The sequence below is a fragment of the Panthera tigris genome, chromosome B3 (assembly GCF_018350195.1).
Source record: "Panthera tigris isolate Pti1 chromosome B3, P.tigris_Pti1_mat1.1, whole genome shotgun sequence".
Taxonomy (NCBI): domain Eukaryota; kingdom Metazoa; phylum Chordata; class Mammalia; order Carnivora; family Felidae; genus Panthera; species Panthera tigris.
The window spans coordinates 48,868,468-48,894,573 of NC_056665.1; the positions used below are offsets into that span (position 1 = coordinate 48,868,468).

At 38.0% G+C, this 26,106-nt stretch overlaps 1 protein-coding gene across 4 annotated transcripts in view; it reads left to right on the forward strand.

The window, feature by feature from the left end:
* Positions 1-18,001: 18,001 nt before the first annotated feature.
* Positions 18,002-26,106, forward strand: part of DNAAF4 (dynein axonemal assembly factor 4) — a 69,473-nt gene continuing 61,368 nt past the window's right edge. For all 4 annotated transcript variants that reach the window (XM_015537451.2, XM_007081871.3, XM_007081870.3 and 1 more), the window contains exons 1-3: positions 18,002-18,176; positions 18,511-18,658; positions 21,841-21,974. In XM_015537451.2, the coding sequence (XP_015392937.1) occupies positions 18,054-18,176; positions 18,511-18,658; positions 21,841-21,974 (405 nt within the window). In that variant the 5' untranslated portion in view covers positions 18,002-18,053. The remainder of the gene's footprint in view (positions 18,177-18,510; positions 18,659-21,840; positions 21,975-26,106) is intronic.

A 26,106-nucleotide genomic window follows, 5' to 3' on the forward strand; every position in this document is an offset into this window, starting at 1 on the left:
ATCAAAGCAGCACCACAAGCCTGGCAGTGTGCAAGTAGCCCAGACAGGTGCCATACCACTCCACAGTGAGCCCTGCCCCTGGGAGAGGGGAAGATAAGGTACACACCAGTCTGACTGTGGCCCCAGGGGTGGGCTGGGGACAGATATCAGGTCTGATTGCAGCCCCACCCGCCACACAAGTTACTCCAGACAGCACAGAAGTGCCCTGCAGCTCCACGCCACTCCAGGGACTATCCAAAATGACAAAATGGAAGAATTCTCCTCAAAAGAAACTCCAGGAAGTAGCGACAGCTAACGGATTGATCAAAAACGATTTAAGCAATATAACGGAACAAGAATTTAGAATAATAGTCATAAAATTAATTGCTGGGATTGAAAAAAGTATAGAGGACAGCAGAGAATCCATTGCTACAGAGATCAGGGAACTAAGAAACAGTCATGAGGAGCTAAAAAATGCTATAAATGAGGTGTAAAATAAAATGGAGGCGGCCACAGCTCGGATTGAAGAGGCAGAGGAGAGAATAGGTGAATTAGAAGATAAAATTATGGAAAAAGAGGAAGCTGAGAAAAAGATAAAAAAATCCAGGAGTATGAGGGGAGAATTAGAGAACTAAGTGATGCAATCAAACAGAACAATATCTGTATAATAGGGATTCCGGAAGAGGAAGAGAGAGAGAAAGGGGCTGAAGGGGTACTTGAAGAAATCAGCTGAGAACTTCCCTGATCTGGGGAAGGAAAAAGGCACTGAAATCCAAGTGGCACAGAGAACTCCCTTCAGATGTAACTTGAATCGATCTTCTGCACAACATATCATAGTGAAACTGGCAAAATACAAGGATAAAGAGAAAATTCTGAAAGCAGCTGGGGATAAACATGCTTTAACATATAAATGGAGACCGATAAGACTAGCGGCGGATCTATCTACTGAAACTTGGCAGGCCAGAAAGGAATGGCAGGAAATCTTCAATGTGATGAACAGAAAAAATATGCAGCTGAGAATCCTTTATCCATCAAGTCTGTCATTCAGAATAGGAGAGATAAAGGTCTTCCCAAACAAAAACTGAAGGAATTCATCACCACTAAACCAGCCCTACAAGAGATCCTAAGGGGGATCCTGTGAGACAAAGTACCAGAGACATCACTATAAGCATGAAACCTGCAGACATCACGATGACTCTAAACCCATATCTTTCAATAATAACATTGAATGTAAATGGACTAAATGCTCCAACCAAAAGACATAGGGTATCAGAATGGATAAAAAAAAAACCAAGACCTATCTATTTGCTGTCTACAAGAGACTCATTTTAGACCTGAGGACACCTTCAGATTGAGAGTGAGGGGATGGAGAACTATCTATCATGCTACTGGAAGTCAAAAGAAAGCTGGAGTAGCCATACTTATATCAGACAAACTAGACTTTAAATTAAAGGCTGTAACAAGAGATGAAGAAGGGCATTATATAATAATTACAGGGTCTATCCATCAGGAAGAGCTAACAATTATAAATGTCTATGCACCGAATACGGGAGCCCCCAAATATATATAACAATTACTCACAAACATAAGCAACCTTATTGATAAGAATGTGGTAATTTCAGGGGACTTTAATACTCCACTTACAACAATGGATAGATCATCTAGACACAGGATCAATAAAGAAACAAGAGCCCTGAATGATATATTGGATCAGATGGACTTGACAGATATATTTAGAACTCTGCGTCCCAAAGCAACAGAATATACTTTCTTCTCGAATGCACATGGAATCTTCTCCAAGATAGATCACATACTGGGTCACAAAACAGCCCTTCATAAGTTTACAAGAATTGAAATTATACCATGCATACTTTCAGACCACAATGCTATGAAGCTTGAAATCAACCACAGGAAAAAGTCTGGAAAACCTCCAAAAGCATGGAGGTTAAAGAACACCCTACTAACGAATGAGTGGGTCAACCAGGCAATTAGGAAGAAATTTAAAAATATATGGAAACAAATGAAAATACAACAATCCAAACGCTTTGGGTTGCAGCAAAGGCAGTCCTAAAAGGAAAATACATTGTAATCCAGGCCTATCTCAAGAAACAAGAAAAATTCCAAATACAAAATCTAACAGTACACCTACAGGAAATAGAAGCAGAACAGCAAAGACACCCCAAACCCAGCAGAAGAGAAATAATAAAGATCAGAGCAGAAATAAACAATATAGAATCTAAAAAAACTGGTGAGCAGACCAATGAAACCAAGAGTTGGTTTTTTGGAAAAAAAAAATGATAAACCTCTAGCCAGGCTTCTCAAAAAGAAGAGGAAGATGACCCAAATAGATAAAATCATGAATGAAAATGGAATTATTACAACCAATCCCTCAGAAATACAAACAATTATCAGGGAATACTATGAAAAATTACATGCCAACAAACTGGACAACCTGGAAGATATGGACAAACTCCTAAGCACCCACACACTTCCAAAACTCTAACAGGAAGAAATAGAAAGCTTGAACAGACCCATAACCAGCAAAGAAATGGAAGCAGTTATCAAAAATCTCCCAACAAATAAGAGTCCAGGGCCAGATGGCTTCCCTGGGGAATTCTACCAGACATTTAAAGCAGAGATAATACCTATCCTTCTCAAGCTGTTCCAAAAAATAGAAAGGGAAGGAAAACTTCCAAACTCATTCTATGAAGCCAGCATTACTTTGATTCCTAAACCAGACAGAGACCCAGTAAAAAAAGAGAACTACAGGCCAATATCCCTGATGAATATGGATGCAAAAATTCTCAATAAGATACTAGCAAATCGAATTCAACAGCATATAAAAAGAATTATTCACCATGATCAAGTGGGATTCATTCCTGGGATGCAGGGCTGGTTCAACATTCGCAAATCAATCAACGTGATACATCACATTAATAAAAGAAAAGATAAGAACCATATGATCCTGTCAATCGATGCAGAAAAAGAATTTGACAAAATTCAGCATCCTTTCTTAATAAAAACCCTCGAGAAAGTCAGGGTAGAAGGAACATACTTAAACATCATAAAAGCCATTTATGAAAAGCCCACAGCTAACATCATCCTCAATGGGGAAAAACTGAGAGCTTTTTCCCTGAGATCAGGAACACGACAGAGATGTCCACTCTCACCGCAGTTGTCTAACATAGTGTTGGAAGTTCTAGCATCAGCAATCAGACAACAAAAGGAAATCAAAGGCATCAAAATTGGCAAAGATGAAGTCAAGCTTTCACTTTTTGCAGATGACATGATATTATACATGGAAAATCCGATAGACTCCACCAAAAGTCTGCTAGAACTGATAGATGAATTCAGCAAAGTCGCAGGATACAAAATCAATGTACAGAAATCAGTTGCATTCTTATACACTAATAATGAAGCAACAGAAAGACAAATAAAGAAACTGATCCCATTCACAATTGCACCAAGAAGCATAAAATACCTAGGAATAAACCTAACCAAAGATGTACAAGATCTGTATGCTGAAACTATAGAAAGCTTATGCAGGTAATTGAAGAAGATATAAAGAAATGGAAAAACATTCCGTGCTCATGGGTTGGAAGAATAAATATTGTTAAAATGTCAATACTACCCAAAGCTATCTACACATTCAATGCAATCCCAATCAAAATTGCACCAGCATTCTTCTCGAAGCTAGAACAAACAATCCTAAAATTTGTATGGAACCACAAAAGACCCCGAATAGCCAAGGTAATTTTGAAGAGGAAGACCAAAGCAGGAGGCATCACAATCCCAGACTTTAGCCTCTACCTCAAAGCTGTAATCATCAAGACAGCATGGTATTGGCACAAAAACAGACACATAGACCAATGGAATAGAATAGAAACCCCAGAACTAGACTCACAAAAGTATGGCCAACTAATCTTTGACAAAGCAGGAAAGAATATCCAATGGAAAAAAGACAGTCTCTTTAACAAATGGTGCTGGGAGAACTGGACAGCAACATGCAGAAGAATGAAACTAGACCACTTTCTTACACCATTCACAAAAATAAACTCAAAATGGATAAAGGGCCTGAATGTGAGACAGGAAACCATCAAAACACTACAGGAGAAAGCAGGAAAAAACCTCTCTGACCTCAGCCGCAGAAATTTCTTACTTGACACATCCCCAAAGGCAAGGGAATTGAAAGCAAAAATGAACTATTGGGACCTCATGAAGAGAAAAAGCTTCTGCACTGCAAAGGAAACAGTCAACAAAACTAAAAGGCAACCAACAGAATGGGAAAAGATATTTGCAAATGACATATCAGACAAAGGGCTAGTATCCAAAATCTATAAGGAGCTCACCAAACTCCACAACCAAAAAACAAATAATCCAGTGAAGAAATGGGCAGAAAACATGAATAGACACTTCTCTAAAGAAGACATCCAGATGGCCAACAGGCTCATGAAAAGATGCTCAACGTCACTCCTCATCAGGGAAATACAAATCAAAACCACACTCAGATATCACCTCACGCCAGTCAGAGTGGCCGAAATGAACAAATCAGGAGACAATAGATGCTGGAGAGGATGTGGAGAAATGGGAACCCTCTTGCACTGTTGGTGGGAATGCAAACTGGTGTTGCCACTGTGGAAAACAGTGTGGAGGTTCCTCAAAAATTAAAAATAGATCTACCCTATGACCCAGCAGTAGCACTGCTAGGAATTTATCCAAGGGATACAGGAGTGCTGATGCATAGGGGCACTTGTACCCCAATGTTTATAGCAGCACTTTCAACAATAGCCAAATTATGGAAAGAGCCTAAATGTCCAACAACTGATGAATGGATAAAGAAATTGTGGTTTATATACACGATGGAATACTACGTGGCAGTGAGAAAGAATGAAATATGGTCTTTTTAGCTATGTGGATGGAAATGGAGAGTGTGATGCTAAGTGAAATAAGTCATACAGAGAAAGACAGATACCATATGTTTTCACTCTTATGTGGATCCTGAGAAACTTAACAGAAGACCATGGGGGAGGAGAAGGGGAAAAAAAAGTTAGAGAGGGAGGGAGGCAAACATAAGAGACTCTTAAAAACTGAGAACAAACTGAGGGTCTATGGGAGGTGGGAGGGAGGGGAGGGTGGGTGATGGACATTGAGGAGGGCACCTGTTGGGATGAGCACTGGGTGTTGTATGGCAACCAATTTGACAATAAATTTCATATTAAAAAAATTAAAAATTAAAAAAATTTTAAAAAGTTCAAATATCTTAAAAGTTGATAAACTAAGCTTTATCCAAATCACAGAATGTGAGGAAATATTTGAAAAACATATCTGACAAAGGACTTGTATCCAAATATATAAAACATGTTCACAATTCAATAGGAACATAGACTATTTTTAAAAAATATATATTAAAAGACATTAACAGACAATTTAGAAAAGAGTGAAATGCAAAAAAGCACATGGAAAGATGCTTAACATCTTTAGTCACTAGGGAAATGCAACTCAAAAGCATAAAATATACCAACTATTAGATTTGCTAAAATTTATTTAATAGTGCTAATATTATTAAGGGTTGGCAAATATGCAAAGTAACCAAAACTTTCATACACTGCTGGTAGGAACAGAACATTTGTACTTTTGAAATCGTTTGGCAGTTTCTTGTAAAATTAAAGGTACACCCACCACTAATCTGCCAAGCTGAAGCTGGAATATTCTTGTGTTTGGATGCATCTGCAAGTGAAAAACACCTTTACCTCTGCTTGTGTGAGTGAGATATAATTCTACCTCTAGAATGTACTGATAAATTATAAAACTCTTAAAATAAAGTAGCACTATTCTGACTGGATTGGAGCATTTGTCCCCTTCTCCCCCCCTTGAGGACATTTGACAACGTCTAGAGATATTTCTGGTTGTCACAACTTGAAGGTGTTTCTGGCATCCGGTGAGTAGAGGCTTGGTGTGCTGCCAAACACCTTACAAGGTCCTGGGTAGCCCTGCATGACCAAGAATCGTCTGCCCTACATGTCAATAAGTGGCAATGGTGAGAAAACTTATTATAGAGACTAAAAAGCATTAATATAAATCTAATAATTTCAAATTTTCCCCAAAATAAAGAAACTAAACAACTAATACTTTAAGTGTGGTAATCTTTTAAGAAAAAAATTATTCTCACAAAAGCTGCTAACTCAGAGCCATTTTAAAAAAATAAGAAATCAAGTTCATGCAATCAAATCAGACTTATGATAATTTAGGTTTAAAAACCGGCTATACCTTCTTCCTGATTATATTAGTGTGAAGTAAAATACAAATGTACATTTTATTCTTTTAAAGATGTGGATTTGTTTTCTCTTGAAGAGAATAATTAATCTGAACTTCCTACCATTTTGTGTATAGAGTTGATTAAATATACTATCATGACTCCTACATATTTAGGATGAGGAACAATGAAAAATTTTGTTTAATCAAATTGCTTTATAATTCTAACAACATTTTTAATATCAAGAATATATTATGTTCTAAAAGGGTGTTAGTTTAAATGTTAACTTTAAGACCTTGAACTATATTAAGTTGAATTAATTAATTAATAATCTTTGGATGCTCTGATAATTTCTAAGTCATTTAGAATATAATCTGCATAATTTTCATACATACAGTTTTGGATTGCATTATCTTGGTTATAGAGTGGTTCTGTCTTTGGGTCCTGTTATTGTGAAATTCACAAGCACGAAAGAGATGACTGTGTGACCATATTATGTGTACTTCTGAGCTGTACTGGTCCACTAAATTCTTGTTGCATATGACAGGTAATTCTCAGTGGCCTCTTCCCAGTAGTTTCTGTGAAGTGTAAGTTGTATTCTGTGAATATGAATGATAAAGACTATCCTAGGTGCAATCCTGGCAAGAAATCATGAAGAGAGTAGTTTTATTCTAAAGTATTTGATGCAGAATGTTATAGAAGATAAAAACATGAATGGATGAGGAAAATTATAGAAGTTATGCAGAAAGTTAATTTTATTTGCCTTGGTTCATAATATGCACAGGTAAGAAGTCTAAAAAGGAGCAATGAAATATGTTAAAAATTTTGTCAAATTTTACTTAGTTTGTGTGTGTGTGTTTATTTATTTATTTTTGAGAAAGGGAGTGAGCAGGGTAGGTACAGAGAGAGAAGGAGACAGAGAATCTCAAGGAGGCTCCACGTTGTCAGCACAGAGAACCCATGAACCATGAGGTCATGACCTGAGCCGAAACCAAGAGTTGGATGCTTAACCGACTGAGCCACCCAGCCACCCCAAATCTTGCTTAGTTTTTATCATAAGATGATTTTTAAAAATTTAAGATAGGGGCACGTGGGTGGCTTAGATGTTTAAAAGCACCTGACTCTTGGTTTCAGCTCAGGTCATGATCTGGAAGTTTGTGAGATTTGAGCCAAGCCTGCTTGGGATTCTCCCTCTCTCTCTGCCTCTCTCTATCTCTCAATAAAATAAAATAAACATTTAAGAAGATAAAATAAAACATCTTTTAGATGTAAAATATCTTTTTCCAAGAGGTCCCTGGGAAGTCACAAGGATTCATTCTTTTATCTTACAAAAAATGAATAAAAGGTCCAAATATTTTGGATTGCCAGATATGTTTCATATTTCTTAATTGTTTCAACATTATTGTAAGAACTGCATGGAAAGAGTTGTAAAAAGAAAAATTAAATCTTTTCTAGGTCAACCTTTAGGTAAATACTACTTATATAAACATATTTGAGAGATTATGAACTTAATTTGTCAGTGTCCTCACTATCCACAGTATGTTTTTCCCCCTTGGGGGAAACATTGATTAAATGCTTATTAAATAGTTATGTATTGCATCCTCTTAGAGAAGTTTACTCTCCTCATTCTCATTTAGCATCAACCAATCAGTCTCATCATAAGAGGGTATTTCTGTTTTTCTCTCATGCTTGCCTGAAGTCTCTGCTGTAAGCCACAGGTTAGAAATGGGGTCTTCAAGGGAACCTGGGTTAAGTGTCTGACTCTTGATTTTAGCTCAGGTCATGATCTCACAGTTCATGAGTTTGAGCCCTGCATTGGGCTCTGCACTAACAGCACAGAGCCTGCTTGGGATTCTCTATCTCTCTCTCTGCTTCTCTCATTCTCTCTAGATCTCTAATTAATTAATTAATTAATTAATTAAATTTTAAAAAACTGGGTCTTCAGTCAAGGTAGAGAATCTTTGAGTCTTGAAGAAAAGATTTTATTAGGTACTTTTCAAGGTACTTGTTTGCTTATATAGTTACTCTCCTAGGTAACTACCGATAGCTCAAGAAATTAAGACAATGAGCAGTGAAACATGGATGGATCTGAGAAATACTTAAGACTTGGAGATTGATTGTATTTGTACTCTCTTTCAAAGTATAGTTGTCAAAGTCAACAGCATTCAGTTCAGGAATATTAAGAGCTTCACTATTATTCCTATTCAAGTAGAAAGCTATTTCATGTATGCCAGGATGTGCATCAGAAAAAAAATGCTTATGACGAAGTCCAGGAGAAAAGCCCTGGATCTGTTCAAATGTCTAAATAAAAACAATATTGAGCACTTTACACAAAATCCTATTTAATCCTCTCAACACCCTACAAATAGATATTATTGCCTCTATTTTACAGATTGAGGTAACTAAGATTCAGGGGGGTGAGAAACTTGCTCAAGGTCATACAGTTAATAAAAGTAGAGTTGGGGTTCTAACACAATTACCCTGATTTAAAACAATTAATAAATAATTGATAAGTGATTTTTGCCCGAATGCGTGACCTTAGATCCTGAATCCCCTGTTTTTGATAACCCTTCTCTGAACTTCTTCTATCTGCATTTTCTCCAAAAGGCAAAGAAGATGTTGGTTGGAAGGATGTGCCATCTGGCACCCATGCTCCCTCTTCTAGACCATGTTTGGGCTTCCCCAAATCTGTAATCCTTGTCCAGTAGCCCTCAGATGCTTTAGGAACATCATGAGTCTTTTCTCTGGCAAGCCTGCTAAGGGTAGCCTGTGCTGCTGCTGCTTTATTTTTTAATAGAGCTAAAATTGATACATAACATTATTAGCTTCAAGTATACAATATAATAATTTGATCTTTGTATACACTACAAAGCAATCACCACAATAACTCCAGTTCATGTGTTATCATATGATTAACCCCCTTCACCCATTTTGCCTACCTTCCACTCCCTTCCCTTCTGATAACCACCAAACAGTTCTCTGTATCTATGTGTTTTGTTTTGTTTGAGACACGCACACACGTGTGTGTGTGTGTGTGTTCATTTCATGTAAATGAAATCATACAATATTTGTCTTTCTCTGACTTATTTTACTTAGCATAATACCCTCAAGGTCAAGGTCCACACGTGGTGTTGCAAATGGAAGAATTTCCTTCTTTTTATGGCTGAATAGTATTCCACTGTACATATACCATGTCTTCTTTTTCAATTCATCCATCAATGGACATTTAAGTTCTTTCCATATCTTAGCTAATATAAATAGTGTTGTAATAAACATCAAAGTGATATATCTTTTTTAAATTAGTATTTTCTTCTTTTTCAGATAAATACCCAGAAGTGGTATAGCTGGATCATATGGTAATTGTATCTTTAATTTTTTTAGGAACCTGCATATTATTTTCCATAGTAGCTGCACCAGTTTGCATTCCCATCAACAGTGTATGAAAGTTCCTTTTCCTCCACATCCTCTCCAACACTTGTTATTTCTTGTGTTGTTTTTTTCTTTTCATAACAGTCATTCTAAGAGGTGTGAGGTGATATCACATTGTGGTTTTGACTTGCATCTCCCTGATGATTAGTGATATTGAAGATCTTCTTATGTGTCTGTTGTTCATTTGTATGACTTCTTTGGGAAAATGTCTGTTTAGAAATTCTGTCCATTTTTTAATTGGATTGTTCATTTTATTAGTTTCTGAGTTATTTACATATTTTGGATGTGGATATGTGATTTGCCTTTCATCTTACTGATGGTTTCCTTTGCTGTGCAGAAGCTTTTTAGTTTGATGTAGTCCCACTCATTTATTTTTGCTTTTGTTGCCTTGGCTTGTGGAATAAAATCCAAAAATTCAATGTTAGTATCAATGTCAAGAAACTTACCACCTGTGTTTTCTTGTAGGAGTTTTACAGTTTCAGGTCTTATATTCAAGTATTCAATCCATTTTGAGTTAATTTTTGTTTATGGTGTAAGGTAGTGGTCTAATATTCTTTTGTGATATCTAATATCATTCTAATGTGTGGCTGTTCAATTTTCCCAACACTAGTTATTGAAGAGATTGTCCTTTCCCCATTGTATATTCTTGATCATATATTAATTGGCCATATATGTATGGTTTTATTTCTGGGCTGTCTATTCTGTTCCATTGATCTATATGTCTGTTTATGCCAGTACTATACTGTTTTGATTACTATAGTTTTGCAGTGAAGTTCGAAAGTAGGGAGTGTGATGGTTTCAGCTTTGTTCTTCTTTCTCTTTTTTTTTTTATTTTTTATTTTTTATTTATTTTTGGGACAGAGAGAGACAGAGCATGAACGGGGGAGGGGCAGAGAGAGAGGGAGACACAGAATCGGAAACAGGCTCCAGGCTCCGAGCCATCAGCCCAGAGCCCGACGCGGGGCTCGAACTCACGGACCGCGAGATCGTGACCTGGCTGAAGTCGGACGCTTAACCGACTGCGCCACCCAGGCGCCCCTTGTTCTTCTTTCTCAAGATTGCATTGGTTGGCCTGTACTTCTTGTGTGCATATCCCTTTCCTCAAGGAAAAGCTTTCATTATGAAATATTCCTGCAGAAAATTCCAAGGAGACTAAGAATTTCAAATGTAAACTTGGTCTTCCAAGTTAAAAAAAATTTTTTTTTAACATTTATTCATTTTTGAAGACACAGAGAGACAGAGCATGAGTGGGGGAGAGGCAGAGAGAGGGAGACACAGAATCTGAAGTGGCGTCCAGGCTCTGAGCTGTCAGCACAGAGTCCAACGCGGGGCTTGAATTCATGAACCCATGAGATTATGATCTGAGTCAAAGTCAGACGCCTAACCAACTGAGCCACCTAGGCGCTTTGCAGATATTTTAAATTTTTAATTATGCCCAGCCTATCAATTCTCTTTCATGGATTATGCCTTTGGTGTATCTAAATAGTCATCATCAAACTCAAGGCAATCTAGATTTTCTCCTATGTTATTTTCTAAGGGTTTTATAGTTTTTCATTTTATATTTAAATCTGTGATCCATTTTGAGTTCAGTTTTGTGAAAGGTGTAATAGTTATATCTAGATTCACTGTTTTGCATGTGCATGTCTAGTTGTTTCAGGACCATTTGTTGGAAAGACTCTTTTCTCCATTATATTACCTTTGCTCCTTTGTCAAAAATCAGTTGACTATATTCATGTGGGTATATTTCGGGGCTCTCTATTCTGTTCCATTGATTTCTGTGACTATTTTTCTTTGACTACACTGCATTGATTATTTTCTTCCCAAATTGATCTATAGATTCAATGCAATCCCAATCAGAATACTAGCAAGTTATTTTATGAATATTGACAAACTGATTCTACATTTATATGGAGAGGCAAAACACCCAAAATTAGCCAAGACAATACTGAAGGAAAAGAACAAAGTTGAACAATATCCAACTTCAAGATGTGGTACAAGGCTGGCTGTGGCTCCTTGGAGATTTCTAGGAAGCTGGTATGTCTGGCCTCACAAAATGAGCTAAGTACACCCTCTGCCTCTATCTTCTAAAAGAGATGGTAGAGGGGTGTTGGGTGGCTTAGTCAAGTGACTGATTCTTGATTCTGATTCTGATCTCACGCTTTGCGAGATTGAGCTTCATGTCAGGCTCTGTGTTGACAGAGCAGAGCCTGCCTGGGATCGCTTCTCTCCTTCTCTCTCTTCCTCTCCCTTGCTCACATTCTCTCTCCCTCCCAAAATAAAGAAATAAACTTTAAAAAATAAAAGAGATTGTAGAAAATTGGTATAATTTCTTCCTTACATGTTTAGTAGAATTAACGAGTGATCCCATCTAGACATGGTGCTTTCTGTTTGGGAAAATTATGGATTATTGATTCAATTTATTTAATAGATATAGGCCTAGTAAGTTTTATATCTTAGAGAATTGGTCCATTTCATTGAGGTTATCAAAGTTATAGGCATAGAGTTGTTGATAGTATTCCTTTATTATCTTTTTAATATTCATGGGATCTGTAATTATATCCTCTCTTTTATTTCTGATATTAGTAATTTGTGTCCTCTCTCATTTTTTCTTAGTTAGCCTGGCTTGAGGTTTGTCAATTTTATTACTCTTCAAATAACCAACTTTGTTTTATTGATCTTCTCTATTGAGCTCCTGTTTTCAATTTCATTGATTTTTTTTGCTCCAATTTGTATTCTTTTTTTTTTTTTTTTTCCTGCTTAGATTTTACTCCTGTTTTTCTGGTTGCCTAAAGTAAAAGCTTACATGAATGATTTTATATCTTTCTCTCCTCTAACATATGCATTAACTGCTGTAAATTTCCCTCTAGTCAGTCAAATTTTGATAAAACCCCAGCAAGTTAGAGTCTGGTTAAATAGTTTCATCTGAGGGCATACTTTGATAAGAAGAACAGAATGTTTTGGCCTATTTCAAAATGGTGCCTTTTCTCCTCCCCCTATTGGGAGCACAAGGGGATTTTTCTCTGATATTGACTGTGAAAACCTGGTACAGCTTCAGGAAGTAAAATTTCACAGAAGTGTAGGGGCTCCCTGATGACTGGTTCCTCCTGGAGTTTTTATGTCTGAGGCTTACCCATGGTGAGCTCTGGCAATTTGTCAACTACCGTTCCTGTTTTTCTACCTTGGCACTGGCTCCCATGGAGGTTACTTTTCTGATTGGTTGTGATCCCAATTTTTTTTTTGGGGGGGGGCAGTGATTTTCTCTGTGACCTCACTTTTTTATGGATCTAAGAAGAATTGTTGAATTTTTACTTTGTTCAGCTTTTTACATAGGATGGAGTGGTAACTTCCAAGCTCTTTATATATTAGATCAGACTTTAAAAAAATTAAATAACTGATATTGTGCTAAAACAATCTAATAGGAAAAATCATCAAGATCTCTACTCTATAAGTGTAAATCTGAAATATATGGACCATAAACAAAAATAAAGGAATAGTCACTGTATACTTTCTACATGAGCTCTACCTATATATTCTTATCTAATTGTCAACCACATTGTCTTTTCCTAAAGCCCAAATTTAAAATAGTAAAATAACAAATACATTTAAAACCTAGTGCCTATATTTTGGTCTGAAATGGTATTCTCCATTAAAAAGCACTAAGAGTTCTTGGAGAATAACTGATTCCATTTCCTAGAGATTAAAAAAAAAAACAGAAAGAATTTCAAGGTGGGTCTAAATCATCTTGTTCTAAGAATAAAGGATTTTTAAAAGGCTTTTAAAATTCTGGATGGTGTTAAAAATCATAATCAACCTTTCCCAATAGCCAAATATGACAATTTGACCATCAAAAATAAACAAATTATAGTTACTTAATTTTAGGTTAGGAATAAAAAATCAGATTTAATTGTTCATAATGTACATTTTCAATCCCTAAGAACTTCACAATATGTTAGGAGAAAATAGGGACCCTCCTCTACCACAGAGCTAGTTTTTACATTTTTTACTTTAATTTTATATATTTGTCATGTCCAAATAATGCATATATTTGTATATGTACATTATGAATCATAACACAAATAGTACATCCATCACCCAAAATTAGAGAGAGACAGAGAAAGAAAGATATAACTTGGCAATTTCTTTGGTGCTCTCCAATGGCTTGCTCTGATGTAATGATCAGAATCAAACAAAAATGATCTTGGGTGTTCTCTCTGTATCTTCTTGGGGAACCAGACAATATGGCCTAGATCTCTTGTCTCCCCATAAGAAGGACTGCATATGAACTCAGGTGGCCATGGTACTATTACTTTCTTCCAACTAAAGTTTCCCATGTGAGTCAAGTCACATATGAGTCAAGTCCAAAGTATCAAGTCCCCAGATACTGGGTAGTTGACTTTCTTGGACAGGTCTTATAGTTGCACCTAAACCAAGACTAGTGCCCCAGTGATTTCCCTACTGACAAGATTCCTTTTAAGTTTGCCCTGTAAGAAGGGAGAGCCACAGGGGGATGGAATTCCTCTCCTATAATGCAAATTCACACTGAAGATCCAACACATTGCTCTGGCCCCAATGTACTTCTCCTTGAGATGATGGCAGAATGGGGGAAATTGTGTTTTTCTCCTTAGTTTTGTAAGTAGGCTTCCTTTTTCACCAATAAAACCTAACCTTTAACCTAGTGGTTCTTTTTAAATTATTATTATTTTTTAATGTTATTTTTGAGAAAGAGAGAGAGCATGAGTGGTGGAGGGGCAGAGAGAGAGGGAGACACAGAATCCAAGCAGGTGCCAGGCTCCGCGCTGTCAGCACAGAGCCCCACATGGAGCTTGAACTCAAGAACCACGAGATCATGACCTGAGCTGAAGTGAGATGCTTAACCAACTGAGCCACCCAGGCGCCCTAGCCTAGTGGTTCTAACTTTGGTGTGGGCCAGATTTACCTAATGGGCTTCTTAAAACACAGATTGCTGTGTCCCACTACCAGAATTTCTGGGTCAGTAGACCTGCAATGGGGTCTGGGAATTTGCATTTCTAGCAAGTTCCCACATAATACTGTTATTATGGTTAGGTGACCACACTCTGAGAACCTCTATCTTAAATCATGCACTGTGTCTATGTGGAAATCAGCTCTGTTGTCTACCACAAAGGATCCCATTGGCACAAGCTTCACCTAGGAGTTAATCATTGTCCTTTATTCTCCTCTACTTGGTTTTATAGTTTTATTATATATGTAGGAATCCTTAACCAATAGATTTAGTTTTATAAAAGTTTTATAAAAACGGCATTATTTATTAAGGGTCTCATATGATTTATTCTTTTCACTCATCCATCCAGTGTATAGATATAATTAATTCATTTTCACTGTTCTGTGATATCATTGTGTGAATATAACTACTGATGGACATTTGGCTTGTTCTCAGGTTTTTGCTAGGAAATTGCTATGAAAGCTGCTTCTTTAATCATAGAATTAACCTTGCTTTTTGAAAGGACTCAGTCTAGAGGGAACTCTCCCTCCCTTCGACCTTTCCCTAAATTCTAACATCCTCTTCCTGAGATACCAATGGTGTGTCTTCTACCTTGCTAAGTAAGTAATGAACTCAGCTTGTTCAAGTACATGGGCCTCTGTGGTCTTTGGCTGAAGGGTTATATATAAAATATCTTAACATTCCTTGTTGTGCCTTTTGGTGAATACCAGTTCTTAATTTTAGCTCAAGTTTTCAATGTTTTCCCTTTATAGTTGGTGCTTTTATGTCATATTTAAGAATTCCTGTTGGGGCGCCTGGGTGGCTCAGTCGGTTGAGTGACCAACTTCGGCTCAGGTCATGATCTGACGATTTGTGAGTTCGGGCCCCGCGTTGGGCTCTGTGCTCACAGCTCTGAGCCTGGAGCCTGCTTCGGATTCTGTGTCTCCCTCTCTCTCTGCCCCTCCCCTGCTCACGCTCTGTCTCTCTCTGTCTCAGAAATAAACATTAAAAAAAAAAAAAAAAAGAATTCCTGTCTTACTCTAAGATCATATGGATATATATTTTTAATATTCAAACTTTTGTCTTGAGTTAATCTGAAATTCATTTGTGTGTATGATGCCATATGCATGTAGAAATCTAATCTCATTTTTTCCCATGTGGTAACCATTTCTCCTAGCAGCAATGTATTCAATAGCTATTCCTTTCTGTGCTTTTCCCCACTTGCATGCAGAGCCATCTCTGCCATATATCAAACTTCTATTTATATATGGGTTAAATTAGAGCTTTTCTGTTTTTAAAATGTAATAAGAAATAGTTTAAGACTTTAAGATTGAATGTTTCAAGGCCTGTGAAATACTGTTTAGATAAGTACATAAAACAATGTGTAAAAGTTAATGTTTTATTGGTATCCGTTGATGCAATCATTCAGTAATAAACTTATCAAGTTTTTTTAAAGGATAATTCATTCACAGTGCAGAAAGTTTAGTAAGACTGTGGTAGGCTGGAGAACAATTTAACTGCAGAGGTGTGTATGTGCTTAACAAAGTGATTGCTAACAGATTTTTTTGGAGCCCCAAACAACACAAAGTATCCCTTTTACTATCTTCCATACATACATTTTCTCACTTGTATTTTTACATAGTCAGAGAATCTAGACTTTAAAATTTTATATGAAAGAAATGCATAAATCCTCTCTTTTGGAGCATAGAAAGTCTGAAACAAAATGGTAAGAGTAAGAATAGAACCAAAGGGGAGAGAATGCCAAAAGTAAGGACGAGGGAAAATAAATCTAAGAATGGCTCCCAGTATTCAAAGTTAGAGAACCTTGAGATGATAAACCCCTGACAAAATTGGGTAAGGTACTGAGGGGTGTCCTGTTTGGGGGACAAGATTATATTTTTTTTCTCTCAAGTCTGCTGCTTCTAAACTTTCCTCAGGGAAATTTTCAGGAGGCTTGAAATTTGTGTTAAAAGCCTCCAAAAGTAAAAAGCTAAAAATCCAAATCCAGGGTGACTGGACGGCTCAGTCAATTAAGCGTCTGACTTTTGGTTATGGCTAAGGTCATAATCTCATGGTTCATGAGTTCAAGCCCATCAGACTCTGTGCCGACAGTGTGGAGCCTGCTTAGGATCCTCTCTCTCCCTCTCTCTCTGCCCCTCCCCTGCTCTCTCTCTCAAAATAAATAAACTTTAAACTCCAAATCTGTAGGTGGCAAGTAGTTCATAGGTGCCGAAATTTCATGTAAATTGTGTTCTTATCTTCTTTTTTAAGCATCAGATTCCAGTAACTTATAAACTGAGTCTAGAGAAAGTAGCCTGGAGAAAAATAATTGGAATAGGAGTTAAGAGATCATGATTTTAATCACAATTCTGCCACTCATGTATGTGGGCAGAGGGTTAAGTGTGTGGGCCTCAGATTCCTTAAATATGCAGGATGAACTACATCACTTTCATATCTCCTTCCGGAGCTAAAGTTCTAAGTCTCCTTAAGCAATTGTAAAATGTACCCATGCAAATCCACGCTATCCTACAGCTTAGTTGCAGCCAAGCATTTGTCACATGAGTCATAGAGTTATTCTCCCTAGGTCTCAAACCATGGAGTGAACCCGATCTACACTCTTTTGGTGGCGTTAAGGTTGATAGGATTTGGAGCACTACAAGAGTAAGGCCAAGCTCCCAGGCCAGGATATCGGTCTGATCAGGAAATCTCCAAAACAGGAACACCAAATGATGCTCTGACAGCCTCCATAGTAACAAAAGGCCAGTGCTGCAAGACGCATGGGCTCACACCTGCTTCTCCCAGGTCACTCTTTCCAGTAAGGGCACGTCTTTTTCTTTCCTTTTTCTTTCTTTCTTTTCTTTTTTTTAAATTTAATTTTATTTATTTATTTATTTATTTATTTATTTGATGTTTATTTTTGAGACAGAGACAGAGCAGGAGCAGAGAAAGGGAAGACACAGAATCCAAAGCAGGCTCCAGTCTTCTAGCTGTCAGCACAGATCCCCATGGGGGCTCGAACCCATGAATCCTAAGATCATCATCTGAGCTGAAGTGGGATGCTTATGGGACTGAGCCACCCAGGCTCCTCCTCCCCCCCCCCCCCCCCCTTTTTTTTTTTTTCCATTCACAGGCGCAAGGCTTTTTTCTTAAGACGAAGGCCTATTTCTTTGGTGATTCACTCAGACCGCAGGTACCGGATAAGAGCCAGAGAGGTGGCATCACCGGCGGCAAGATGCCCCGGCAGTCACAAGAGAAGCTCACGGGGAGATGACAAGGCGGTGGAAGGGGCGCGCCCGGGGCACGCTGGGAACGCGGGGCGCCGCAGCCGGGCCTGACCCGGAAGGGCTGGCCCTTGGTAACCCCGGCTTCCCTAGCAACCGAGCAGGTGCTTGTCCTAAACAGCCGAATCCTCGGTTACTACCGCCTCCCGAGATGCCTCTGCAGGTTAGCGATTACACCTGGCAGCAGACGAAGACTTCGGTGTTTATTTCTGTGCCCCTCCGAGGCGTCTCCGTCAGGGACGCGGACGTGTTTTGCACGGAAAACTATCTGAAGGTAGGAACTCGAGCTGTGCCTGAAGGGCCCTCGGGGACGTGATCCGAAGACTCCATGGGCGCGTTGTTGCAAATAAGCGTCCTAAAATTTAGTTCTATTTTTTCAAACCGAATTCCATCAGGTGACACCTCATCTTTAGACCGATGTCATCAGATCAGACCTTATTCTTATCTAGGATTTCCTCATATGCCTTGTTAATCTTATGGGACCTCGAATAAATTTATAGCAGGCATGTCAAAATGATTTTGGCCCCTATCCCTTTTTTTTTTCTTAAAGACTTAGTCTTTATTTTGTGTAACTAAATTAACTTCCGTTTACCCCCCCTTCTGAATAGGTCAACTTTCCTCCATTTTTATTTGAAGTGTTTCTCTGTGCGCCCATAGATGATGAGAACAGCAAAGCCAAGATTGGGAATGACACTATTATATTCACCTTATATAAAAAAGAAGTGGCCATGTGGGAAACCCTTTCACTGCCAGGTGGTAAGTGTTTTTATTCAAAGGTGTTCATCTGGTTGTGTGTTTTGTATTTTATACCTTTAAAAAAAATTCTCTTTCAAAACAGTTGTTTCTCTAGTAGAAGAAAAATAGGAACATGAACATGGTTTAAAGGATATAGTGCTTCAGCTGACACTTAAGATAAATTACTTAAAGATTGAATAATTCAAAAGTTAGAGCGCATTTGTATTAGTTCTCAAGCAGATGTGAACTTGTATCTTCAGAGGCTAAGGCCTCTTGATATGACCTTATTTTGTGTAGGCATTAACACATCTGGTAATCCCAGGAACACCCTATTAGGTTACCATCCCCTGCCCTGCCAGTTTGTTTTTTGTTTTTTTGTTTTTTTGTTTGTTTGTTTGTTTGTTTTTTAAAGGTTAGGCTACCGAGGCACAGAAGGGTGGAATAATTGGCACAGGTCACACAACAAGTAAGTGGCAGACTGGAACTGCAGCCCTAGAAGTTTGAGTATAGAGCAGTGATTCTTTGACTCATCTACAAAACTTTTAAATAACACAGATGTCTGAAACTCAGCCTAGTTCAATCAAATCAGTTTATGGGAGTGCGGCACAGGTATCGGTAGTTTCAAAAAAACTTCCCAGGGATTATAATGTACAAAGCTGAGATGCCCTGTTCTCTATTCCCTTAATAAGTACTCTGTTCTTCTACCAAGATTGGCTTTGTGGGTCAGTAATTGCCCTCTACTGCTTTACCTCTATTTCCTTCCTCCCTGTTGTAGTTGTCTTATGTTCTAGGGGTTTATGTCTGTTGCCTGAAATTTCTCTTAGGTCTCTGGCGTTAAGCCTTGAGTAGGAATTACTGAGAATGGGGAGGTGAGTATCATTCTTGATATTACTCTTTTCTTGGTATTTTGCAGTGGAATTTAATTTTGTAATCCCCAGGACCAGGTAGATTTTTCTCTAAAGTCTGGTGTTCAGCTCAGAAAATATTGGTTAAGGTAGATTACCATACTGAGGTTACTTTAATTCTTTAGTGATTGCCAGACTAACTGAAGAGTTTTTTTTTTTCTTTCCTAACCATGATCTTCCTCTTTTTTACATCTGCTTTCATTGCACATTTACTTGATTCTTCTTTTTCATGGTCTTATGGTCATCCATTCCACACTTTGACCATTTAAACCAAGGTTTAAGAAATATTTTTCTATATAGGACCAGATAGTATTTTGAATATTATGGGCCATATGGTCTCAAAAGCAGCCAATAGACCATTCATGTTTATTGACACTGAAATTTGAATTTTATCTTGTCACAAAATATTATTTTGATTTTTCAACTATTTAAAAATATAAAAATTATTCTTAGCTTGTGTGCTAGAGGAAAATAGGCAGCAGGTCAGATTTGGCCGTAGTTTCCCAACCTCTGATTTACACTAATCAGAACAGTCTTAAAACTAGCTTATATAACAAGTAATTAACATTGATTTTACTTCAGAAACAAGGTTTGAGATTCCTTTAGAAATCAAACTCAGTTACACATGCAATTCAGTGAAATTATTTCTTTAAAAATACTGGTTTTCACATAAATTATGTGGAACTGCAGTCTATATGCCAAGCCTGCCTCATTATTCAAAACATATTTGCTCCATTTTTTCCTCCTGACTTCTTTCTTGGTATATTTTTCATTTTTTAGAAGTGAAAGTAGGTTCTTTGAATTATTTTTGCCCTTAAAGCCGGTCCAGCTGTCTCCATTCTGTTATTAAACAGGAAGTGGGTTGGGGGAGGCTTCAGACTTAATTTTAGTCCTTAAGCCCTAGTCAAGATCTTGAATGAATAAAAATGCCATGCTTTTTTTTTTTTTTTTCCTTTTTAAGACAGTTTCTTTCAAAGTTAAAATTCCAGGGGAGACTGGGTGGCTCAGTCAGTTAAAAATCTGATTTGTCATCATTTTGGCTCAAGTCATGATCTCACAGTTCATGGTTTAGAGCCCCATGCTGGGCTCTGCACTGATAATGTGGAGCCTGCTTGGGATTCTCCCCCTCCTCCTCCCTCCCCCTCTCTCCCCCCTTCTCTGCCCCTTCTCTGCCCCCTCTCTTCTCCCCCTCTCCCCCTCTCCCCCTCTCCCCCTCTCCCCCTCTCCCCCTCTCCCCCTCTCCCCCTCTCCCCCTCTCCCCTTCTCCCCCTCTCCCCTTCTCCCCCTCTCCCCCTCTCCCCTTCTCCCCCTCTCCCCCTCTCCCCTTCTCCCCCTCTCCCCTTCTCCCCCTCTCCCCTTCTCCCCCTCTCCCCTTCTCCCCTTCTCCCCCTCTCCCCTTCTCCCCCTCTCCCCTTCTCCCCCTCTCCCCTTCTCCCCCTCCCTGTCTCCATCCCCCCAATAAGTAAGTAGACTTAAAATTTTTTTTAATTCCATACTTTTTTTTGGAACAACAGGCAAAAGTTTATTAAAATATAAGATTAGAAAGGAAGAATAGTAGCAAAGCTCTCTTTGCAGAGAGAGAGGATTGCCCCTAATTCAATTGAACCTCCACTGAAATTTAGCATTCCCTTCAACTATGAATGTAGGCAACAGACAACAATTGTATCAAAAATACAAATATCACAAATACATTTATATCACAAGTACCTTTATCTTTTATACTCATTAAAATACTTTGAGAGTATTTATTACACTTGTTATATATTATTTAATGCATTAATGAAGAAGCACATGTTAGTATATCACAAAAAAAAACCCTCCTCTTGTAGGAGACCTCATGTGATATTTATTGTGATTAGGTTTATAAGCAAATAGTCCTGGTTTCTTGACAGAGAGGGAGGGGGATAAATGTGTACATTTCCCTCCATCCTGTCCCCTCCCCCTCTCTGCACCTCTTTCCCTCTCTCATTTAATTACCCTTTATCTCCCTTTTATGTCCCTCTCCCCATCCTCATCGTTCCCATCTTATTCACCTTTTCTATTGTTCCTACTTTCTCTCATCCTCCTCCCCCACGCCCCATCATTATCTCCCTCTGTAGTAATTTATTGCTGTTACAGTTGCTTGCTTGCCTTTTAATGTTAGCTTCTTGGCCAGTTTAATATTGAAAAATGTTTTCATTTTTCCATGTGAAGTTGGGTCCCTCCCAAAATCTCATCTTGGATCAGTATGTCAGACAGTTTTTTCCTAAATAAATCATTCATCATAATCCTAATTTAATGATATTTCTTATGTTTTAGTTGACAAAGAGATGATGCAAAGAATAAGGGAAAAATCTATTTTACAAGCACAAGAAAGAGCAAAAGAAGCTACAGAAGCAAAAGCTGCAGCAAGGCGAGAAGATCAAAAATATGCACTAAATGTTATGATGCAGGTAAGTTGCAGATTGATAGGAAAGTCCTCTAATTAAAGAGATAATAGTAAACTGTGTAAGGATAATTTATTACAATCACTGTACTTCCTCAAGTCTTTGTTCATGCTTTGGTTATAGGACTTATTATGTTATGTAGGCTATCTACACTTACATGTGTTCCTGAAAATCTATATGAAAATGGAGGATATAAAGATTGAACAATAGATTTACTTGTTTCAGGAAGAATGTTCTTTTTCCAAGGTAGTAAAAAAATGGTAAGGTTGTATGATAGAAGTGTTTTACTTATTTTTAAATCTTGAAATAATGGACATGATTATTTAAAACAAGAAGAGTCTTGAGGTGCCTGAGTGGCTCAGTTGGTCCGACTCTTGGTTTTGGCTCAGGTCATGATTGCACAGTTTCTGAGTTCAAGCCTTGCATCAGGCTCTGGACTCTGCTGTCAATGGGGAGCCTGCTTGGGATTCTCTCTCTTTTCCTCTCTCTCGCTCCTTCCCCACTGCTCTCTCAAAATAAATACATAAACTTAAAAAAATTAAAAAAAGAGCCTAGTTAAACACTAAATATTGACATATTAGTATCTTTTTTTAACTGTTGGGGCTTTCAAGTTAAAGCTTTTAATCAGCAATATATTTTTTGAGATATAATTCACATACCATACAATTCACTCATGTAAAGCTTATAATTTATTAGTTTGTTGTATATTTAGAGATGTGCAACTATCACCACAATCAATTTTAGGACATTTTTATCACCTCAAAAAGAAACCGTGTGCCCACTAGGAGTCACTCACCATTCCTCCCACCCACTCCAGCTCCAGGCAACCAGTAATCCACTTTCTGTCTTTATAGATTTACCTATTCTGACTAATTTTAACATGTAATTTTTTTTTATTAAAAAAATTTTTTTTACATTTATTTTTGAGAAACAGAGACAGAGCATGAATGGGGGAGGGGCAGAGATAAAAGGAGACACAGAATCTGAAGCAGTCTCCAGGCTCTGACCAGCTGTTAGCACAGAGCCCGACAAGGGGCTCGAACCCATGAACGCATGAACGGTGAGATCATGACCTGAGCCAAAGTCCGATGCACAACCAACTGAGCCACTCAAGCACCCCTTTACAAGTAATTTCTTATCTCTATTCTCATGTTGACATCTTGAAATGATTAAGGAATCTATAACTAACATTTCATGAAGAGCTCTGTGGATCCAAGTCTCTTCTTTTGTATTTGGATTACTACTATTTTATTCATAATGAACAGTTCATAATTCCAAAGGTTTCTCCACTTGTTTCATTACTTCTACTTGACTTTATATATATGTGTGTGTGTATACATATATATAGAGAGAGCACGTGTGTGCATGCGCCTATGGTTATTTGTATACTTTGTCTTTTACTTGAAAATTGAACACATGGTCAGCTGACCAAAGATTCCTGCTTTCAGTATATTTGAGTTCCATCTTTTCTTTATTGTGTTATTGCTGCTATCAGCCTTTTGATTTTATCATTTTCCTGAATTTTAAAAAATAAAAGCAAAATAATATAAAATTTGTGGTAACGGACAAATATTTACTGAACTAATAAAATAGTTAAATAATGGTATGCATTCTTCTGTATTGGTAAAATAATAAACCTGGCAGTACCACCATGTTATGTCTCGAAGTTATTAGTATACCGATATCTGAAAGCCTGACTTTGGTATTTGGAAAGATGGTTTTAGGGGTGTTAGTGTATAAAATGTGAAGCTGTAGATTATGTTAAAGTGGATAGAACCTATGGTAAGTCTATAGCCTTTACTCCAAACTGTCCATGTTGTTTGTTTCTTTCCTTCAATAGAATTCAGAGTTGGGATTATGTTTTCTTTCTTCCTTATTATAGCCATTGCCAAGTTAAATAGTAGGTACTCAAATATTTGAATTAATTAATGTGAATACCTTGCTCTAATACCCTGTGACAGTAGCAACATTCTAGTTTGATGGATAGACACAGATTTTTTTTTTACTCTGTCTGATGTTAGACATTCAGAAAAGAACTTTCATGGTTCAGTAAGAGTAGATGAAGAGATACAACAACAAAAGGCAACATGTTATTAGCTTAAACCAAAAACTTAACTTAAAATTTGAATTACATCTCAAAAAAGAACAGTTTTTAGTAGTAATCTTTTAAAAATAACTGGGGCGCCTGGGTGGCTCAGTCGGTTAAGCGTCCGACTTCGGCTCAGGTCACGATCTTGCCGTATGTGTGTTCGAGCCCCGTGTCGGGCTCTGTGCTGACTGCTCAGAGCCTGGAGCCTGTTTCAGATTCTGTGTCTCCCTCTCTCTCTGACCCTCCCCCGTTCATGCTCTGTCTCTCTCTGTCTCAAAAATAAATAAATGTTAAAAAAAATTTTTTTTTTTAAATAATTAGCAGGGCTGGTGCTAAGACTCATTATAATGTCAGTTCACTGTGCTGTATTAGTCTGGTTGGGCTACCATAACAAAATACCACAGATTGGAAGGCTTAAACAACAGACAGTTGTAACAGTTCTGGAGTCTCGAAGTCAGATTGAGGTCCAGCAAAGTCAGTTTTGGGTGAGGAGTCTATTCTGGTTTGCAGTTGGCAGAGAGAGAGAGAGAGAGAAAGAGACAGAGAGAGAGACAAGGAAAGAAATCAGGTGTCTCCTCTTACTAGGACACTAATCCTGTTCTTTCCGGCCCCACCCTTATGACCTCATTTAACCTTAATTACTTCATCAAAGGCCTGTTTTCCAAATATAGCTACCCTGGGGATTAAGTCTTCCACAGATTAATTTGGGGACACAGAAACATCCAGTCAATAACACTGTGTAATAAACTATCCAAAATTTAGCGACTTAAAGGCACAAATACTTATTTCTCAACATTCTGTATGTTGGTGAGGCATTTTTTGTGGTTTGGGGCTGGATTTGTTATGGCTGGATATTCTAGAATGGCCTCGCTCAAGTGTCTGAAACCTTGCCTGGAAGGTAAGCTTGAATAAGCACTTTTAAAGCTTTTGCTGTATCATATTTACTAATGTTTCATTAGCCAAAATATGTCATATCGCAAGCTCAGATTCAAGGGCTGGAGAAAGACTACACCTCTTCTAGGAAAGAGGGATTAAATCACATTGTAAAGGGGCATGCATATAGGATGGGAGGAATTTGGGGCCACTTTGCAAGTTCAGTGATAAAGCAGTGATCACATGTAGTTCATTCAAGGCTCTGATTCCATCTGTCTGCATCATCTTTAGCACTGCATTTTCTTTGTGTCTATTTTATCCTAGGCTGATGATCTACATCGGCATATAACAAGGCCCAGTGGAAGACAGGCTGTTTTGTTGGCTCCCTTGTAAACCCATAAAACAATTGCTTTAGATGTTATAAAGTGATATTAGGGGGTGCCTGGGTGGCTCAGTCGGTTAAGCGTCCGACTTCGGCTCACGTCATGATCTCACGGCTGGTGAGTTCGAGCCCCGCGTCAGGTTCTGTGCTGACAGCTCAGAGCCTGGAGCCTGTTTCAGATTCTGTGTCTCCCTCTCTCTCTCTGACCCTCCCCCGTTCATCCTCTGTCTCTCTCTGTCTTAAAAGTAAATAAACGTTAAAAAAAAAAATTTAAAGTGATATTAGAAATGATAATCAGTTTGACACCTGTTCACATGAATCATGAAGTCTTTGTTGCTTCAAACTAATTTTACAGAATCAGCTCTTCGCTTTCTTTGCTGCTGATCTATCATTTGTTCACTTTATAGTCATTTGTTGAATACTGTGAAAGGTGTTGCTACAGAGTTGAACAAGTCAGTCTTCACTTTCAGTTTACTCATGGTACAGAGAAAGTGACAGGCGAGAAAAACAGATTGCACCAGAGGATGCATGAGAGGTCATGGGAGGATAAAAAGAGAACACTGACAAAAGACTGGTATCTCAGTCTGAGAGTATGGGCAGGAAATATGAGGCAGTGTTGTTTGTGCCCAATACTGGAGAATGAGTCACAGGTACCTGGAGAATAAATGGAAAAATTACAGACAGCTTGAATAAGCACATGACAGAAAGTGGCACAGTGAGGGAACATTTGTTGGTCAGAAATAAAATCTTAATATTTTGAAAATTTTCCTGAAGGTAATGGGGCACTCTTTAGC